At 38.6% G+C, this 20,146-nt stretch overlaps 2 protein-coding genes across 2 annotated transcripts; one reads left to right on the top strand and one right to left on the bottom strand.

Annotated features, from left to right (window-relative positions):
- Positions 1-250: 250 nt before the first annotated feature.
- Positions 251-9,557, bottom strand: LOC104247888 (proline-rich receptor-like protein kinase PERK1). Its single transcript, XM_009804040.2, has 7 exons — positions 9,011-9,557; positions 7,226-7,717; positions 6,229-6,315; positions 5,303-5,373; positions 4,895-4,980; positions 4,198-4,345; positions 251-433 (listed from the first exon to the last, which is right to left on the bottom strand). The coding sequence occupies exons 1-7, from the start codon at positions 9,555-9,557 to the stop codon at positions 251-253; spliced, it is 1,614 nt and encodes a 537-aa protein (XP_009802342.2).
- Positions 9,558-10,500: 943 nt separating this feature from the next.
- On the top strand, positions 10,501-13,424 carry LOC138875795 (uncharacterized). Its single transcript, XM_070154664.1, has 5 exons — positions 10,501-10,705; positions 10,788-10,889; positions 11,012-11,385; positions 11,942-12,289; positions 12,504-13,424. The coding sequence occupies exons 1-5, from the start codon at positions 10,501-10,503 to the stop codon at positions 13,422-13,424; spliced, it is 1,950 nt and encodes a 649-aa protein (XP_070010765.1).
- The last annotated feature ends 6,722 nt before the right edge of the window (positions 13,425-20,146 follow it).

A 20,146-nucleotide genomic window follows, 5' to 3' on the forward strand; every position in this document is an offset into this window, starting at 1 on the left:
ATTTGCTTAAATTCTTAAAAAAAATTCTTCCATCAGAATCATAGTCAAAAACTGTACTCTGTCCTGGTCTATTTTCCTCATCAAGGTCCAGGAGAGAAGCTTCACCTTCTAAAGCACGAACTACCTGAAGAAATTTGTATACCGTCTTTAGCCCTTCTTTTCGTAGATGGTGCATAAAGGAATAAATAAGAAGCAAAGTAGTGGTCTATAAACATCTAGAAGAAGTCTACCAGCACCACAGAAAAGAAAATTAAGAAGGAGATATAATTTCCTGACTCATCCGTGGTCTTTTCCATGATGAATGGCGTACACAAGCAGCAGCACAAGCAACCATGTTAGCCATCTCTTCACCATTGTAATTTTGTCCTAGACATGGATCCACTAAAGAGTCAAAGTTTCCATCTTCCAATGTTCTTCTAAGCAAAGGCCTTGCCTGCATATCAGAAAGAGATAACAGTCTTCTTATGCTAGCTATGTACAAACAGGGGCGGATTTAGGGGGCGGAAGGGGTTCATCCGAACCCCCTTCGCCGAAAAATTACACTGTATATATAAGGCAAAATCTGTTGTTTACCTCTATATATTAAGTTTTGAACCCCCTTAACACAGCCCAAAAGTGTAGTTTAGGGGTCAAGGGGTTCAAAATCTTCGTAAGGTCATAGGTGCAATTCCCACTAGCTACAAAAATATTTTTTTGAATCCCCTTCGTGGAGATCCTGCCTCCGCCACTGGGTACAAATGTTATACTATAAGAAAAGAGCGAAACGAGCTGACAACAATGATATGCATATCCTTGAAAGTATATTGAAGTAGAGGCCTAAAGATACTTCTAGTTCCCAAAATATTTTGCTATTTTCTTATGAGAAACGAGCAAGCTGATGAAGTTATTATATGTTCAGAAATAATTACAGCAAAACCAAGAATATGAAAACCAGAAACAAAAGTTACTGTTAATTGGTTATATATTGGATATGTACCAGAATGGTTACTAATACAAAAAAATGATAATGAGGTCATCAAAATACTCTCCTTACAGAGTTGTAAAGGTATTTCTGATTTTAGACACTAAAATGACATAATTAATTCTGTCCATTTTGGCACCAATGAAGAGGGAAAAGAAATTTTAGGTATTGCATGTGCATTAAGGTGGAGGAGGTCGTGGAGGCGTTGCGTAAGATGAGTAGGGTTAGCGACCGGGCCAGATGAAATTTCGGTTGAGTTTTGGAAGTGTGTGGGTAGAGCAGGATTGGAATGGCTGACTGGGTTGTTCAATGTAATTTTTAGGACGAAGAGGATGCCGGAGGAATGGAGGTCGAGTACAGTGGTACCGTTGTACAAGAACAAAGGTGATATCCAGTGTTGTAACAATTATAGGGGTATCAAGTTACTTAGCCATACCATGAAAGTCTAGGAGAGGGTGGTAGAGGTGAAGGTGAGGAAGACGACGTCTATATCCGACAATCAGTTTGGGTTCATGCCGGGTTGCTCCACTATGGAAGCTATCCACCTTATTAGGAGGTTGATGGAACAGTACAGGGATAAGAAGAAGGATCTGCACATGCTGTTTATTGACTTGGAGAAAGCGTATGATAAGGTTCCTAGGGAGGTGCTCTGGAGATGTCTTGAGGCGAAGGGCGTGCCGGTAGCCTACATACGAGCGATCAAGGACATGTATGATGGAGCTAAGACTAAGGTTAGGATGGTGGGAGGCGACTCGGAGCATTTCCCGGTTGTTATGGGATTACACCAAGGCTCAACGCTTAGCCCGTTCTTATTTGCCTTGGTGATGGATGCTTTGACACACCATATTCAAGAGGAGGTGCCATGGTGTATGTTATTTGCTGACGACATAGTTTTGATTGACGAGACGAAGGCCGGTGTTAACGAGATATTGGAGGTTTGGAGACAGACTCTCGAGTCTAAGGGTTTCAAATTGAGCAGGTCTAAGACAGAGTACCTGGAATGCAAGTTTAGCGCTGAGTCGAGGGATGTAGGCGGGGACATGAGGCTTGGACCACAGGTCATCTCCAAGAGAGATAGCTTCAAGTACCTTGGGTCGATGATTCAGGGGGACGGAGAGATCGACGAGGACGTCACTCACCGCATAGGGGCGGGCTGGATGAAATGGAGGCTTGCATCTGGAGTCTTGTGTGACAAGAAAGTGCCACCGATACTCAAAGGTAAGTATTATAGAGCTGTAGTTAGACCGGTCATGTTGTATGGGGCAGAGTGTTGGCCGGTTAAGAACTCCCATATCCAGAGGATAAAAGTAGCAGAGATGCGGATGCTAAGGTGGATGTGCGGTCACACTAGGATAGACAAGATTAGGAATGAAGATATTCGAAAGAAGGTGGGCGTCGCCCCTGTGGATGACAAGATGCGGGAAGCGAGGCTTAGATGATTTGGGCACGTACAGAGGAGAAGCCTCATGCACCGGTGAGGAGGTGTGAGCGGTTGGCCGTGGTGGGTACGAGAAGAGGTAGAGGGAGACCTAAGAAGTATTTGGGAGAGGTGATCAGGCAGGACATGGCACGACTGCACATTTCCGAGGACATGGCCCTTGATAGGAAAGCCTGGAGGTCAAGCATTAGGGTTGTGGGATAGGGGTAGTAAAGCTTTCCTTACTTCATTCCGGGGGTGAGGTGGGGTTGGATTAGGGTTGGTCTTAGATGGCTTGCAGTTTATGTTGGACCCACACTATTCTTGTTGTTTGTCTTAACCCCGGGCCTTAGATTATGGTTACTGTTATTGCATGTTATTCATCTTTCGGTTTTTATGTGTATGTTACTATTACGGTTTCTATTGGAGTTACTAATGAATTCTCTCATCTTGTTTTTTTTTTTACTTTATTTTCATCTTTCTGAGCCGAGGGTCTATCGGAAACAGCCTCTCGGCCCCTATCGGGGCAGGGGTAAGGTATGCGTACACATTACCCTCCACAGACCCCACTATGTGGGATATTACTGGATAGTTGTTGTTGAAGAGGGAAAAGAAAAGGGAGGGAGAAATGGCGACAGAATACTGAGGCCATGTCTGGATAGAAACAAAAGGCTATGAGATTTATTAAACCTTCATATAACTAATGGTTTGATCATACATTACACTTCTGGACGAAACGATCTTGCGACACTATATTTCCTTACAACTCAAGAATGGCAAGCATTAGCTGCTAGAATCTTTGAGACCCATTAAGATATTTTCCCTGATCTAGGACGACGACGCCCATAATGGCAACTGTGAGAAAGAGTTTGTGAGGAAGCAACATGCAAGAAGCTCCCAATGAAATCCTTCTTCCTGAACTTAATTTAGAATTAGCTTATGTAATTAATTGTGATAAATTGAGGGACTTAAGCAGCATTAGCAATAATAATCCTGTGGAGATCAACAAATTTATTCTAGGAACTCCATATCTAAAAACTTTCCAAGAAAAAGAGTTAAACTGATAGATGTCATTATTGCGGATTTATGGTAAACTCCGTGATTTAAGGAGAGAATGAGATTTTGGACAATCTAATAGTAGTTGCAAGAGATGCAACAGAAAATTTTGAGAGCTTCCATCCTCAAAGGGGGTGTGTCCAGAAGCCAAATCTTTTTAGTACAAGGATGACAAAGTTCTTCTGATTTCTTCTATGATGGCCTTGTATTTTTTGCTTTGGCTTGACGCTGATGAAGTTTTAAGGAACACTAGTTCCTTTGGATTTGCTCATCTGTTTCGTATAAGGAAAAAATGTGATTTTAAGGCAGAGCTTTTTCTTCGTTTCTGTAAGAGGCTGATTTCAAGTGATACTGACCGCTGCCATCGAAAACATTCTTGACCTTTATCACTCACAAAAAGGGGCAAAAAAGGAAGAAAAGAAAAGAATACCCAGTTGCTTCTAAAACCACCAATAATAGACCTTCCAAAGGATCAAGAGATATTTAGAAAGGCAAACTTATGGCACCAGTGCCTTGAAAAAATTACAGTCGATAGCTTGTTTAGGATAAGATTATAGCAAGATGAAAGTCATTCCATATTGAAGATATGATTAGTTTAGCGCAAGGCACAAGGTAGTCGGACAGAGTAAGTTTCAGCATTATGTTATCTAACAAGTTATGAAGTTGCACATATGCTTTTTACTCATCCATCTAAATGCACATAAGTGTGTTAGGCGCTTAAGAATGCTGAACAGCGATCAAGAATATGGAGCATTTCACATACCCAGATGACCAAACTGCTGCATGCTGAGGATTCAGTTGAGATTATAGGCGGACGCCCTGTAATTAACTCCAGAAGCATAACCCCAAAGGAGAAGATGTCCGACTTATCTGAGGCCTTTCCACTCTGTGCATACTCTGGGGCCAGATACCTTCAAGACGTCGGTTAGTAAGGAAAAATCAAGGCAAAAGCAAGATCTAAGAATGCCAAGACTATCAGACACGTGAAAACAATGGTTAAAGTCCTATGCACTCTCTTCAAAATTTTATCCTCAGAGTGGCCGGAAAATCTCTGTTGTTACTCTGAGAGGAATAACTGCATCTTGAGCAGGTTGACCATAAATCAAGGTCATCCATTTCATCAATGTCTTTACAATTTCCCATTTTTGAGAGTCCTATTCTAGCTCAATTTTCTGTTTGTATCTGATCATGATATCAGTTTGCAAGTTAATGGAAGCAAAGTGACAGCAATACTGAAATTATAGGAAGGGCATAGACTATGCTAAATATCAGGTTCAGCAAAGAGAACAAATGCTAGTAACTTAGGACGAGAGAAAGTACAAGTTTTTACTTGATAATGGTAGCACAGACTTGTCCACCCAGTATATTGACCAGTACATAGTGATAATTTTGCTTCTTCTATGCTGATCTTGTCAGATCTTTTTATTCATTGTAGCAGAGACAGGGCCAATGAAACTCACCCGAAAGTTCCCACCACTCTAGTGGAGACATGACTAATATGGTGGTTTGAATCAGATAAGAACTTGGCAAGTCCAAAGTCAGCAACCTAGATACAAATCAAAGTTTTCCATTCATGTTAATGAAGTTATATACATACTTTGTTGTCACATGAAAAAAGATAAAAGAAACAAAAGAAGAATCAATAATGCAGTTGAATGTTGCAGCTGTATAGATGCTCATTGGAGTCAAATTAATCTCATCATGCAGATTTTAATATTCAAGAGCAAAAAAAACATTTACATCAACAGCCGATTCTAGGTGCACTCAGAAGCCAGTTGTAGATAGAAGAATGCAGCCTGACCTTTTTTTGACAGTAACGATAGAATACAAACATAGTGGCAACACCAGAAATTGTTATACAAAGTTACCTTAGCTTCAAAGTTAGAATCAAGAAGAATATTAGCTGCTTTGATATCAAGATGAATGATAGTGGGGTTACCTGCAGCCACAAGTTTGTATCTTCAAACCAAGATTACATGTGATTGCTAAACCAAAAGAAGTGATATTTATTCTATGTAAATTTAATTTAAGCAATCATAATCGAACTGTCCCACCATTTCATGTTATTCATGACCACTTGACAAAGCGCAGAGATAAATTGACTTCTATATTAAATTGGTAGCGGTAGGAGAAATTATATAATATATTTGATTTCATATTTGACAGGAAAAAATTTAGCTAAATTTTCTATTGTTTGAGGACATTGAGTTACTCAGATTATGATTGGACCAAAAAGTATAAAGTCTTTGTATATAAGTGTGTCAATTATTCTGGGACATTTGAGAAGGAAACATGACACATAAAGTGAGATGGAGTGGGTACAGTTTCTCCAATGCATATTCATGTGAAATCTTTGACAAATTAAGAATTATGACCGGCTGCTACCCATCAGCAGGCCGTAGAACCTAGGTACCCAAACCTCAAACCTTGAAGAGATTCAGAACTGAGGTGGTATTTTAGAAGAGAATCGATGGTATCTATTGGGAGGAGAAAATTAGATTTACATCTTTTACAGGAGAAAAACAGAAGACAAAGATGTAATGACTATAAAACCATTTATGCCGCCCAACTCGTCAGTCTACAAGCACACTGAGAAGAGTTTCCTTGGTAAACATGTTTAAAACGGTAAGTGGAAAATAAATGGGTAAAGGTGAATTCCATAAAAAAAAATTGGTAAAGGTAAAAAGCAGCCAAACGATTTATTTTACCCCTTTGGACACCTCTAGTCAACTAGCACAAAAAAATGCAAATTAAGAACATCGGAGGCCAAGGCAGAGATAGAGAGCAGACTCACAGTCTTCATGCAGATATGCCAATCCTTTGGCTGATCCTATAGCAATTTTTATTCTAGATGCCCATTCCATAAAGGACTGTGCTGCCCCTGCATACCATACAATTTGTTTTCATAGGCAGCTTTGTAGAAGGACACTTATATCGGAGGAACCAATTAACATTATTACATTTGATATTTAGAAGTGACTAAAGAAGTATAAACTGATACAAGAGTTAAAACAATTCTTTTTTTAAAAATACATGTATCAGGATGAATAGGAACATCCATTACACTAAGCATTAAAATTACTGATGTAACAAATAACACATCTACTGCATGGAACCACGGAGGATACTCCACCAAATGTACTCACATAAAGAGTGTTAGTATAAACCATACTAATCTACGAAGATGTTGGAAAAACAAGTGACAGATACCACAATGAACCAAATTTATCTAAACTATGAGAATTATGTGGAAAATTGCAATTGAACTGCAAGGATAGCTGAAGATATCAAAGGACGGTCTTTCCAAAAGGAGAGAAACCGCAATTCTATAACATGCAAGATTATGGGGCTTCAGAACACAAAAGTAGAATGGATTTGCAAGCTCTTCTATTATCTTCTCATGTTAAAAAGCATGTTTCATGTAATTCTAGGCCACCCTCGTGTGTGGTAAAGTCATAGACCACCAAGGAACCTACTTTACAAGGCTCAGTTAAGTAACCCCTTAAAGATTGTCCATTTGGTATAGACCTTTTACCTCTTGAGGAGTAAGTGTCTAACAAGCTTTGAAAGAGAAATACAGAGAAAGTAAGCTGGAATAAGCTAGTCATGTTAACATAGAGTTTATTTAAGCCCTAATTATCATATCATATTAGGGATGTCTAGGCTTCTTCCATTCAATCTGTTGGTGTATAGATATTAGCAGAATTAGAATAATGAATTAAGCTGGTCACAAAATCTTATTGACACACTAATTCCTCAAACTTCCAGAATTAAGGAAAAAGAGAACATACCATGTAAATGATATTCTAAGGTCCTGTTGGGAACAAATTCATAAACAAGCAACCTCTTTACTCCTGTCATGCAGTATCCAACCAAAGAGACAAGATGTTTATGGTGCACTCGGCTAATAGTCTCTACTTCTGCTTGAAATTCACGCTCCCCTTGATGGCTACCAATCTTCAACTGTTTAACTGCTATCTCTCTTCCTGTAGGAAGGACTCCTTTGTGCACATACCCAAATCCACCCTCACCTAGAAGGTTGGACGTAGAGAATCCACTAGTTGCTGACCACAGCTCTTCATATGTGAAATTGCCACCCAAAACAGCTATGTGGTCTTTTGGTGAAAAACGAGTTTCAACATCTAAATTATTGGAATTGGAATGAGCATTGTTGTCAAAGCAGTGAAGTGGGCGGAAGGGTATCACTTGCTTGGGGGAAACAGGAGAACCATTTGCTGCATTATGCTGTTTAAAACTTTGACGCAGATCATGGTACAAGTCATCTGATGAATCAATCAAAACAATTATCAAATGAAAATACCAAGCTGAACTCATATTTCTTGGTGAACATCAATTTTGAATGCATTTTGATAGATTAAGCTGCTAATATTTATAATCAAATCCAATTCCAGAAAATGCAATTATATTTGAAATCAATGAAAACAAATCTAAGCAAAGTAGCCTGTCTAAACAAGATTTAAGCATTATAGTTGGTTAGACGTGAAGTTTCCCATTTAGGAGATTAATGTACCAAAAGTCACACTTCTGGAAATGATAACTTTGGTTTTGAAAGTACCTTTTACCAGACATTAAAACCTTCCACTTCTTTTAGATTATTAATGGTAGGGGCTTTACCCTTACATAATAAAAAAGAACCTCAAAATTTATCCCTTCCCTCCCTTTTGATAAACCGTCTGACTTTCCATCTAATGAGACAAAGGTCATGAATAGAGACTGTTAAGAATGTGGTTGCTTGTAGTTTAGCCTTTTTTTGTCTAGTCCGGATAAAGTTGACACATTTTTATATTTAAAAACACTTCAGTTTTAATACTCGTATTTTACTCTTAATAATATTGTTTTATAGAAATGACATGATATGTTTAAAGCCATCAGATTCTAAGTATACTTCTGGTATGTTGCACATAACTGCTGTCTGTCACGATGAATTTAGAGAGAAAAGTCCCTATTTTTAGTAGTAATTTTGTATAAAAGTTGCTACTAATAAAATGTAATAGGAAAGACTAAAAAATTTTGATCACTAAATTTTCAATAGCTGAATGTAGAGGTAATAGTCATTATAATCTGGAAATAGGATTAGAAATAATTTGTATCCCTACTATATCATAAGACAAGAATAATATAATGAAATAGCTACTAAGTATTAGATTATCTTCGAAACAGCAAAAGTTTGCCATAAAAACTAACAACTCTGGACGTACATTTCTTTGCAAAATGTCAAGCTAACAAGGAAATAAACAACTGCAAATAAATAAATAACTAAAAGCTTGATGAGTACAGAAAAAGAGATCCTAAAACAGGCAGAGGATTTGGCATGATAAAAAATATTTTCAGGAGACTTCCTTTATTTATAGGTCGGACGTTTTCTTTTTCAAATATTATAATTTTTACTATATATCACTTATTTCAAATAATAACAAATTAAACAAAATTTTATTGATCATGATATATTAATATGTAAACCGGTGACTTAACTATATTCAACCAAACAGCAAAAAATAACTAAAATTTTATGTGAAGTAACATATTTTCCTTCGTACCATGCAGAAAGAGCTTACCTTTTTGCCGTGGAGATTCATGATCGTGTAATTTTCCATTTTTAATCTTATTCCTGTAACAAACGAAAAGTATTACTACAGCAACAATGAAGAAAGCTCCGGTGATGCCTACAGAAATTCCAATTACTCCTCCGACTGATGTACTTGACGACGAGTGAACTTTAAGCGGCGGCGGCGGCGGCGGCGAGGTTTCATCAGAAACTGGTGTTGACGAATCATTTGCAGGAAACGAAAACGCCGTTACTGGAGGCGGCGGTGTTGAAAGTACCGGAATAGGCGTAGGTAACGGAGGAGTAAATATTGCCGGCGGTGGTGGTTGTAAAGCTACTTTGTAATCAATAGGCTCAAATATTGGCTTCGATGCCACGTCCGTGGATAGTGGAGCCGGCGATGGCGCTGGTTGTGAAAGTGAAAAGTTCACGACTGCTGGCGGCGGTTTAGGAGTGGCTGTTGAATATAGTGGTGGAAAAGTAATACCATTTTCACCTTCCGGCTGTGGAGATGCGGGAGAAGGTGAAGGTGACGGTGGCGGTGAATGTGAAGGCATTGGAGTTATGGAGTGGAATGCATGGATAATTAAGAAGATGATTAGTAATTAACATGTATAGTTAGTTCCTAATACAACTGCTTAAGTAGTGGACGTGCGCAAGTACACTACTACTACTACTGTGACCTGTATCACAACTCAAGTGCCTTTTATTTGTTTGTCATTTCTTTTTCTTTTCTTTTTTCGTCTTTTTCTCTTCAATCTTCATTGAATAAATATCAAATTTTGTTTTGCCAGAAAATTGGTAGTTCTAATAGACTAAAGAAATTTATTGGACATAAACCCGGGAAAGTTTTCATTTATGTTCTTTGGGCCTTTGTATAGTTGTGCCTCTTTTCCTTTCTCTTATACTGGAAACCGACACATGTCCGGATATTATTGATTATTGGACTACACTGTACATACTAATAGACTTGATTGAAGTCTATTGAAGATATATATCATTTTTTCTCTCTTTCTATTTACCCGACGGTTTCTTAGTTTCTCTCTAACACCGACTAGAACCTAGGGTTTTCTCCTCTCCATTCATGGAGATTCAATCTCTTCTTACAAGTTAACATGGTATAAGAGCAACGATTCCTGGCGTACTCGACGAGCTGGTTCATCCTATCGGTTCAGTTTTCTCAATTTTGAGTTTTTTCGTTGTATTCGATGGGATCTGGTTTGCGATTTTCCGAGGAATTTGGGCCTTTTCCGGCGTCAATTGAGGATAATTTCAGCATTTCCTTGTTCTAAGTCAACAAGGCTCTACTCCTTCGAGTATTGTGAAGGAGATACGATACTATTTGTTCATCCCTTGCTAAATGGGTTTTGTGATCTAATTGAACGATTTGTGAAACTGCTGTTTGTGTAATTGATTTTAGCTCAAATTTTCTCTGTAACCTGTTCTATACGTGTTGTAGTTTTAAGTCCCAAATTTTGCTCTTAATTGTTGTTTCAAACTATGGGTACAGAATCGATCACTTCCTTTCCTATCCTTCAGTCTCCTCCTACGCTTATTGACTCTTCTCATCCTCTCTATGTTCATCCATCAGATAATCCTGGTGTTCTGTTAGTGTCAGTTCCCTTTTCAGGGACTGGATATAATTCATGGAGAAAAAATGTTCTAATTGCCTTGTCCGCTAAGAATAAAGCTGGGTTGATCAATGGTAGAATTCCACAACCCTCACCTACTTCTCCTCTTTATGATTACTAGGTAAGATGTAATGACATGGTCTTTGCTTGGCTAAGCAATTCCTTATCCAAAAGATATCGTAGACAGTGTTTTACACTGTGATACTGCAAGGGACCTATGGAGGGATATAGAAGAAAGGTATGAACAATCTAATGCTAGTAGGTATTATCAAATACAAAGGGAAATTGTAGGGGTATCTTAGGGTTCTTCCGATATTACTAGTTACTACACTAGGATTAGGAACTCTGGGATGAGTTGAAGACTGCTGCATTTGGTCCAGCATGCACTTGTGAGGCTGAGCCACAATGCAGTGATGGTCAGAAACTTATTCATTTCCTCACAGGGTTGAATGAGACCTACTCAAATGCTAGGAGCAATATCCTTATGATGTATCCTGTTCCAACTCTAGGTAAAGCTTACTCCATTCTTCTTCATGATGAGAGTCAAAGAGAAATTCAGCCATCTGGTGGTTCATTTCTCTCAGAGTCAGCTTCCTTTTCTGTGAAATCTACACCTTCCCCTGCTCAGTTCACCAATGGTCCTAAATCCTTTCCTCAGAAAGTCTTGACATCAAAAGGACAACTATTGTGTGCAAATACTGTAAAAAGACTGGGCATTGTGTTGACAAATGCTACAAACTTCATGGGTTCCCAAGTGATTTCAAGTTCACAAAGGGCAGAAAGTCTGTTGTTTTTGCTCAAGTTGACACTTCTACATTAGAGGATCAACAATTTTCTAAAAATATTACCAACAATCCTATCCATGGGTTCAACAAGGAAACCGGTATCTCATGAGCTTATTTCAACAGTCTCACATCTTCCCTTCTCAAGATTCAACTGGCAACACTACTACAATGACTGCTTGTGAAGGTGCGGTCTGTAGTCTTGTTGTTTACTCTCTTGCTTTATGTTGTGCATCACAACTAAAAATCAACACCTGGATTCTAGACTCAGGTGCAACCAACCATATGACACCTAATAAACACTTGTTACACAACATCCAAATTTTGCCTTTTCCTTATCTTGTCACACTTCCAAATGGTTATAAGGTCAAAGTTCATTGCACTGGTTCTTTACAACTATGTGATGATTTGATTTTATCAAAAGTCCTCTTAGTACCTTCCTTTGAATTCAATTTAATCTCTGTGCCTCAACTAGTTGATCAACTTACTTGCATAACTTTCTTCATCAAAATTTTCTGTCATTTACAGGGCCCTTCTCCGAGGAGGCCATTGGAAATTGGTAGAGCAGCAAATGGGCTTTACGTCATTGATTCTGCAGCTACTCTACCAGCACCTACATCATCTATACATAACATCACAAATAAAAGATCAGTCAGTTTATCAGAGTCTACTCTTCTTGTAAATAACATTTCAAATAAGGCATTAGTTACTTTGTGTAATTATAGTGCTTGCATTTCTACCTGTAATCCTGATTGCCCTATTAATAAAACTGATCTTTTCTGGCATCAAAGACTAGGACATATGCCCTTTCATAGAATGAAATCTATTGACTTCTTATCTGATAAGTTGTCATCTAAACAATCCTTTATTTGTCCTGTATGTCCTTTAGCCAGACAATAAAGACTCCCTTTTATGGATAATTCTATTAAATCCACTACCTTTTCAATTAGTATACATTGATCCATGGGGTCCTTATCATACTAGAACATATAATGGTTTCAGATATTTTCTAACCATTGTGGATGACTTTTTAAGGGTAACATGGACACACTTACTTTCTTGTAAAAACAATGCTTTTGATCTCATTAAGGCCTTTGTTCTAATGGTCAAAACTCACTTTAACCTTCTTGTACAAACTATTAGGTCAGACAATGCCTTTGAACTTGGCTCTAGTGCCAAGGCTTCTTCCTTCTTTGCTGAGTTTGGTATTCTCCACCAAACTACCATTCCTCAAACTCCTCAACAAAATGGTGTGGTTGAGAGAAAGCATATGCATCTTCTGGAAACTTCTAGAGCATTACTATTTCAATCCAAGCTTCCAATTAAGTATTGGGGTGACTGTGTGCTCACATCTACCTATCTCATTAATAGATTTCCTTCCACTGTCCTCCAAAATCTCTCCCCTTATCACAAACTACATGGCCATCCACCCACTTATGCTCATCTAAGAACCTTTGGCTGTCTATGTTTTGCAACTATACCAAAGGTCAAGAGAGATAAACTTCAGCCAAAACCCTCCCCTTCTCTTTTTGTGGGGTACCCTTTAGGAAAAAAAGGTTACAAACTATTGGATCTAGCCAATCATTCCATTTTCTACTCTAGGGATGTGGTCTTCCATGAACACATTTTCCCTTACCACTCATCCTCACCTCCTTCTGGCTTCCCTGCCATTTCTGATCCTTTTGTGGACTCTCAAGCTTCTTCTTATTCTCCTCCTTCTTTTGCTCCTCCTCATTCTCCCATTCACTCCTCTCACCTCCTCATTCAGTCATCACATTACTCTTTAAATCAGTCTTCTTCTCATCCTTCCTCTCCTCCACTCATTCCTACTGCACAACCTCCCCCCTTAAGAAGTCCACCAGGGTTTCCCATGCTCCAACCTATCTCAAGGGCTATATTTGTTCTTCTGTTCAGCTCCGTGCCTCTTTACCCTCTAAATCTCAGTACTATCAGCAAGCTGCACCACATCCTGCCTGGCAGAAAGCCATGGAAAAGGAATTTTAGGCCTTAGATGCTAACTCCACATGGGACATTGTGCCTCTTCCACTTGGGAAAAAGGCAATCCCTTGTAAATAGGTGTACAAAATCAAACAAAAGTCTGATGGTTCCATTGAAAGGTATAAGGCTAGATTACTAATTAAGGGTGATTCTCAAAAGGAGGGCATTGATTATTTTGAAACTTTCAGCCCTGTTGTTAAGATCACAACAATCAAATGCCTTCTTACCCTTGCTATTAAACACAATTGGAATGTACACCAAATGGATGTCAATAATGCCTTTCTCCATGGTGATCTTAATGAAGAAGTTTACATGAAGATCCATTTATGTCTGTCTGTTGCATCCACCTCTTCTGATGTTCCTTTAGTTTGTAAATTGAAGAAATCACTTTATGGGCTAAAACAAGCTTCTAGGCAATGGTTTGCAAAGCTTTCAGAGTCTCTTGTTTCAAGAGGCTACTCTCCTAGTAAGAATGACTCCTCTCTTTTTACTAAAGTGACTCCAACTTCTATTATCTTTCTTGTTGTTTATGTGGATGATCTTCTTTTGGCTGGCAATGATGATGCTGAAATTCTAAGCCTGAAGTCCTTCCTTGATCATCAATTCAAGATCAAAGACGTTGAGAGTGTCCATTATTTGTTGGGCCTTGAGATTTCTAAGGTGGAACAGGGTTTTCTTATCAACCAGCAGAAGTACACAAAGGAGCTCCTCTATGAATTCTATTGTTCAGAGGACAGACCTTCTCTCACACCCCTTGATCCTCATGTCAAATTATCTGTTGACTCAGGGGAAGCTCTTCCTGATCCTACTGTCTATAGAAGATTAATTGGCAAACTGAATTTCCTTCAACATACCAGGCCTGACATCTCTTATTCAGTGCAGCATCTCAATCAATTTCTTATGTCTCCTAGAGTTCCTCACATGGTGGCTGGTTTACATGTTCTCAAATACCTGCTCAATGATCCTACCCAAGGCATTCTGCTGAGTGCTGCCCCTAATTTCTCCTTAAAGGCTTATGCAGATTCTGACTGGGATGCTTTCCCCATTTCCGACTGGGTATTATGTGGTTCTTGGTGATTCACCTATTTCCTGTAAATCTAAGAAACAACCTACTATCTCTTTTTCTTCTGCTGAAGCAGAATATAGAGCTTTAAGGAAGGTTGTTGCTGAGGTGGTTTGGCTTACAAGGCTGTTGGCTGACATGGGGCTGTCTATTACTACTCTTGTCCCTATTTTTTGTGATAGTCAGACTGCTCTCCACATTGCTAGAAATCCTGTTTTTCATGAAAGAACCAAATACATTGAGGTGGACTGTCACTATGTGAGAGATGTGCTTTCTTCTGGGCTTATTGTTCTTGAACATGTATCTTCTACTGATCAACTTGCTGATGTTCTGACTAAAGCTTTGACAGGTGTTCCCCATCATAAGCTCTGGTGCAAGCTGGGTGTGCACTTACCCTCCAGCTTGGGGGGGGGGTGATAGACTAAAGAAATTATTGGACATAAACTCATGATAGTTTTCATTTCTGTTCTATTGGGCCTTTGTATAGTTGGGACTCTTTTCCTTTCTCTTATACTGGGAACCGGCCCATGTCTAGATATTATTGATTATTGGACTACACTGTACATACTAATGGACTTGATTGAAGTCTATTGAAGATATACATCATTTTTCCTCTTTTTGTATTCACCCGATGATTTCTTAGTTTCTCTCTAACACCGACTAGAACCTAGGGTTTTCTCATCTCCATTCATGGAGATTCAATCTCTTCTTGCAAGTTAACAAGTCCAAATTTTAAAACTGAACCACCAATAAACATTTGGCCTCATTTTACGCACATATGAGTATTACACTTATTTTTTACGACAACATCTGTATTTATATCTATGTATTATTAAAAGAAAAGGAAAAAACACTCTACTTAAGTTAAGTGGCAGTCTTAAAATTAGCCACATGTAATGTATAACTAATTAACTATTAACTAATAACTAATTTAGCCATATGGCATAACCAGAAAAAGCCACATATAACTTATTTTTAATTAACTAGTATCTATGAACGTGCGTTGTACGTTAATAATGGCACGTGATGATTTATTATTTAATTATATGAAGTAACTATAAAGTATAATTAATGAGAGAAATTTTATGTATAATAATATAACAATCATCTAAATATCGAAAAATATTATTACATTAGCATAATATATGAATTAAAAATAAAAGGACATCATCAAAACTTACACAAATGGTCAATGTTGTCATGTTAATTAGATAATTATATATTATAGTTTAGAAGTATTTAATGTGACGGTATCTTAACGAACACTTCTTTGTGGACAATATTTTTTTGTGTATGTTTCCTCCTAATGCGTTGGTTGCTCTGCCTTAACCAGATGTATGTTTCCTCCTAATGCGTTGGTTGCTCTGCCTTAACCAGAACTCTTGTTGTCTATCTTGATATCCCTTTTGAAAGTGCAACATATAGTTGTTCGTGCAAGAAAATCTATTGCCGTAAATTTGGTCTAATATTTAGGATGTTTGTCCTTATGCTTTATTTATTATACTTGCAAAACATAAACATACTAAAAATTATTTTCACACAAATTTAAAAGGATATTCCTTAGTTTCGGAAGACGAAAGTTGAATTCAGGGATAAGAATATACTTAGAAGCACATTAACCAGTATCAAAATTTTTGCATGTATGACGTTATTGTCAAAACTTCTATATACCATCTGTGTGCTATTGCATAAGCTATTCGTCATATCTAAGTTTTTCAGTAGCATGACAGGCATTTTTTTTCTTCAAAATTAACTTATATATATATATATATATATATATATATATATATATATATATATATAAGTTAATTTTGAAGATCAATTTTAATTTAGTCTATTATATATATGGTAACACTAACATACGTAAGAAATAAGTAACTTGGCAACAAACATGTATGGTAGAAGGCCATTTGGTATTAAAGTATTTAAGTATTTTTCTTGGTAGTAATTATTGGTATCATTTTCTGCCGAGTCAAAAACTAAAAAATATTTTGATTTTACTATAAAATTTTGCAATCAACCTTTTATTTAGTTGATCAACATATTCATTTATGCTAGCTAAGATATCTTTTTAATTCTATCATGCGATTTGCACAAAATCTAATGATAGAAATATTTCTCTTATTAAATGCACTACTACTACCAAATCATCTTTAATTGGATGCTTTGCTTCGTTTCCGACACGAAACAAGAAGACACTGAATACTGGTTCTGCTGTTACTTTATATTTCTTGTGACATAGAAATATTATTTCAATTCCACTGGAGGCATCTACAAAGAATAAACCCGTTATACCAAAGTCGATTTTTTATGATTGTCATGACCCAAGTTTGCCCTCTGTGAACTGTCATGACGACACCTAGTATCTACAACTAGGTAAGCCTAACGATTTGCAGAACAAGAAGCGAAACATAAAAACTAGCCAAAAACTGCGGAATAAACTAAAATAAAGCATTTAAGATGTCGCTCGGCATATACAATACAAACTCTCAAACTAAAACAACTCCCAAAACCCGGAATCTCATGAAATCACAAGCTGTTGAATAACTACAAGTGTTCTACTCCAGAATGTCTAAACAAAAGTAAATACAGGAGAGCTAAAACTAGAGGGGAGAATAGAGAGGGACTCCGCGGTCTACGGACGCGGTAGATATACCTCGAAGTCTCTGAAGATCGCCTCGCCTCACTAATGGTATGGATGAGCTGAAGAACCTGGATCTACACATGAAAAACATGCGCAGGAAGGGCATGAGTACACCACAGCAGTACTCAGTAAGTGCCAAGCCTAACCTCGGTATGGTAGTGACGAGGAAAGTCAGGGCCCTACTTATTATAGATGAAAAACAATGTATAATAGTATAGAATACGACAATATAATTAAAGTACTAATAGTCTATAACGAATAAACACAGAAAGAATCTAACTCAGTACACATAAATAGCAATAGGGGATCTCCCGGGATACCGTCCCGTAGTCCCAAACGTAAATGTTCAGAGGATCTCCGGGGATATCGTCCCGTAGTCCGAATCATAAAGATGCAGGGGAAACTCCCGGAATACCAATCCGTAGTCCCAAAGTAAATATCCAGTACAAGGGATCTACCGGGTGCTGTCTCGTAGTCCCAAATATAAATGTGCAGGGTGATCTATCGGAATACCGATCCGTAGTCCTAAAGTAAACAAACATGGGGATCTCCCGGGATATCGTCCCATAGTCCCAAAGTAAATACACAACCATCTTAGAAAACGTATACAGTCCTATTCAAGAATTAGACAGGAATTTCTACTCTAACATGTTGCATAGAGTACAAGTAGGCAATTAAAGCAGGAAAGGCAATTAAGTCACGTAGGCATGCTTTTCCTAATCTAAACAAGAGGCTTCAAGTACAAGTATTTGCTAACTACAAGAAAACATGGTATTAGCTTAATGAAAACGGGATTTTCAATAATTAGCACGTGTACGCACTCGTCACCTTACGTACACGACACTCATATAACAACAATACCAAATCCTAAGGGGAGTTCCCCCCACACAAGGTTAGGCAAGACACTTACCTCGAACCAGCTCAATCAACTCAAAATCACGTTTTTGCCACGAGTACCCGACTCCAAATGGGCCAAATCTATTCAAATCAATTGCATAATGTAAATATAACTTCAAGTAGCTAATTCCACTAATTAATTCGAAGCTAACATGCGAAATTAAGAAAATTGCCCAAAAAGTCCCCCTGACCCACGTCTCGGAATTGGATAAAATTTGCAAAACTAGAAACCTCACACTCTCACGAGTTCATACATACCAAATACACGAGAATCGGACCACAAAAAGCCCCACAAATCCCCAATTCCAAGTCTCCAATTTCAAACCCTAAACCCCCAAATTTAACCCTTGTTTTTCATAAATTTCTTGCCAAATCAGTAGAAAAGCACCATAATAATGAGTTTTGGGTTCCAAAAATCTAACCCCCTTGAATCTCCCTTGAATCCTCTCTCAAAAACCTCCCAAAAAGCTCAAATCCTCGGATAAAATGGTGAAAGAATAGGTCAAAATCGTGGCAGAAACCTTATATAGGTTCTGGCCTAGGGTTTCCGCACCTGCGGTCCCAGGTGCGCATCTGTGAGAATTCACTTAAAACACCAAGCTGCACCTGCACTTCTTCTACCGCACCTGCGGTCTCGCAGATGCGCTCCAACTCTCGCACCTGCGACTTCAAAATTCCAAACGCCCAGCCGCATCTGCGGCTTCTCCATCGCTTCTACGGGCCCGCACCTTCGGTCCCATATACGCAGGTGCGGTTATGACAGATCCAACAAACTTTAGATTTTTCCTAAGTCCAATTCAACTTCCGTTAAGCACCCGAGGCCCTGAAGACCTCAACCAAATATTCCAACCAATCCTAAAATATCATAAGAACTTATTTCCACCCTCGAATCACATCAAACTGCGCTAAAACCACAAATAACTCTCCAATCCAAGCCTAAGGATTCTCAAAACTTCCAAATTCTGCTTTCGATCAAAAAGTCTATCAAACCTCGTCCGAATGACCTAAAATTTTGCACACATGTCCCAAATGACACAAAAGAACTACTCCAACCTCTGGAATTCCATTCCAACCCCGATATCAAAATCTCTCTGTCGAACCGTAAACTTCAAAAATTCGACTTTCGGTGTTTCAAGCCTAATTAAGCTATGGACCTCCAAAATACAATCCAAACTTGCCCCTAAGCCCGAATTCCGACTGCGGTCCAAATTCTAAAGCTTAAGCTCTCATTTAGGGACTAAGTGTCCCAAAACACTCTGAAACTCCAAACGAATCCTCCCGGTAAGTCACAATAGCAGAAATAAACATGGGGAAAGTAGTTAATAGGGAGCCGGAGCGTTAATTCTTAAAATGACCGGACAGGCCGTTACATCCTCCCCCTCTTAGAACATTCGTTCGTCCTCGAACAAGCATAGATATATACCTAAAGTAGTGAAAAGATAAGGGTAGCAGCTGCGTATATCATGCTCGGTCTCCCAAGCCGCCTCCTCGACTGGCTAACACCGCCACTGAACCTTCACTGATGCAATGTTCTTTGACCTCAACTTTCGAACCTGCCTATCCAATATTACCACTGGCTCTTCAACATAGGATAGATCTTTGTCCAACTAGACTAAACTGAAATCCAACACGTGGGACGGATCGCTGTGATACTTCCGAAGCATCGAAACATAAAATACTGGATGAACCACTGCCAAGCTAGGAGGTAAGGCAAGCTCATAAGCAACCTCCCCAACACGTCGCAATATCTCAAAAGGACCAATAAACCTCGGACTCAACTTCCCTTTCTTCCCAAATCTCATAACACCCTTCATAGGCGAAACCCGAAGTAGGACCCGCTCTCCAACCATATAGGAAACATCACGAACCTTCCGGTCCGCGTAACTCTTCTGTCTGGACTGGGCTGTATGGAGTCTATCCTGAATCACCTTAACCTTCTCCAAGGCATCCTGAACCAAGTCTGTGCCCAATAATCTAGCCTCACCCGGCTTAAACCAACCCACCCGAGATCTACACCGCCTACCAGACATGGCCTCATACGGTGCCATCTGAATGCTGGACTGATAGATATTATTGTAGGAAAACTCTGCCAGTGGCAAGAACTGATTCCAAGAACCTCCAAACTCTATCA

This window comes from Nicotiana sylvestris, chromosome 8 (assembly GCF_000393655.2).
Source record: "Nicotiana sylvestris chromosome 8, ASM39365v2, whole genome shotgun sequence".
Taxonomy (NCBI): Eukaryota; Viridiplantae; Streptophyta; class Magnoliopsida; order Solanales; family Solanaceae; genus Nicotiana; species Nicotiana sylvestris.

Coding starts and splice junctions, on each gene's coding strand:
- LOC104247888 (XM_009804040.2), bottom strand. CDS start 9,557: ATGCCTTCACATTCACCGCCACCGTCACCTTCACCTTCTCCCGCATCT. Junction 6,316..7,225: donor CTTAGAATATCATTTACATG/GTATGTTCTCTT, acceptor TATGGTATGCAG/GGGCAGCACAGTCCTTTATG. Junction 5,374..6,228: donor GGCATATCTGCATGAAGACT/GTGAGTCTGCTC, acceptor TTGTGGCTGCAG/GTAACCCCACTATCATTCAT.
- LOC138875795 (XM_070154664.1), top strand. CDS start 10,501: ATGGGTACAGAATCGATCACTTCCTTTCCTATCCTTCAGTCTCCTCCT. Junction 10,890..11,011: donor GTATGAACAATCTAATGCTA/GTAGGTATTATC, acceptor CATTTGGTCCAG/CATGCACTTGTGAGGCTGAG. Junction 12,290..12,503: donor AACAATCCTTTATTTGTCCT/GTATGTCCTTTA, acceptor GATCTCATTAAG/GCCTTTGTTCTAATGGTCAA.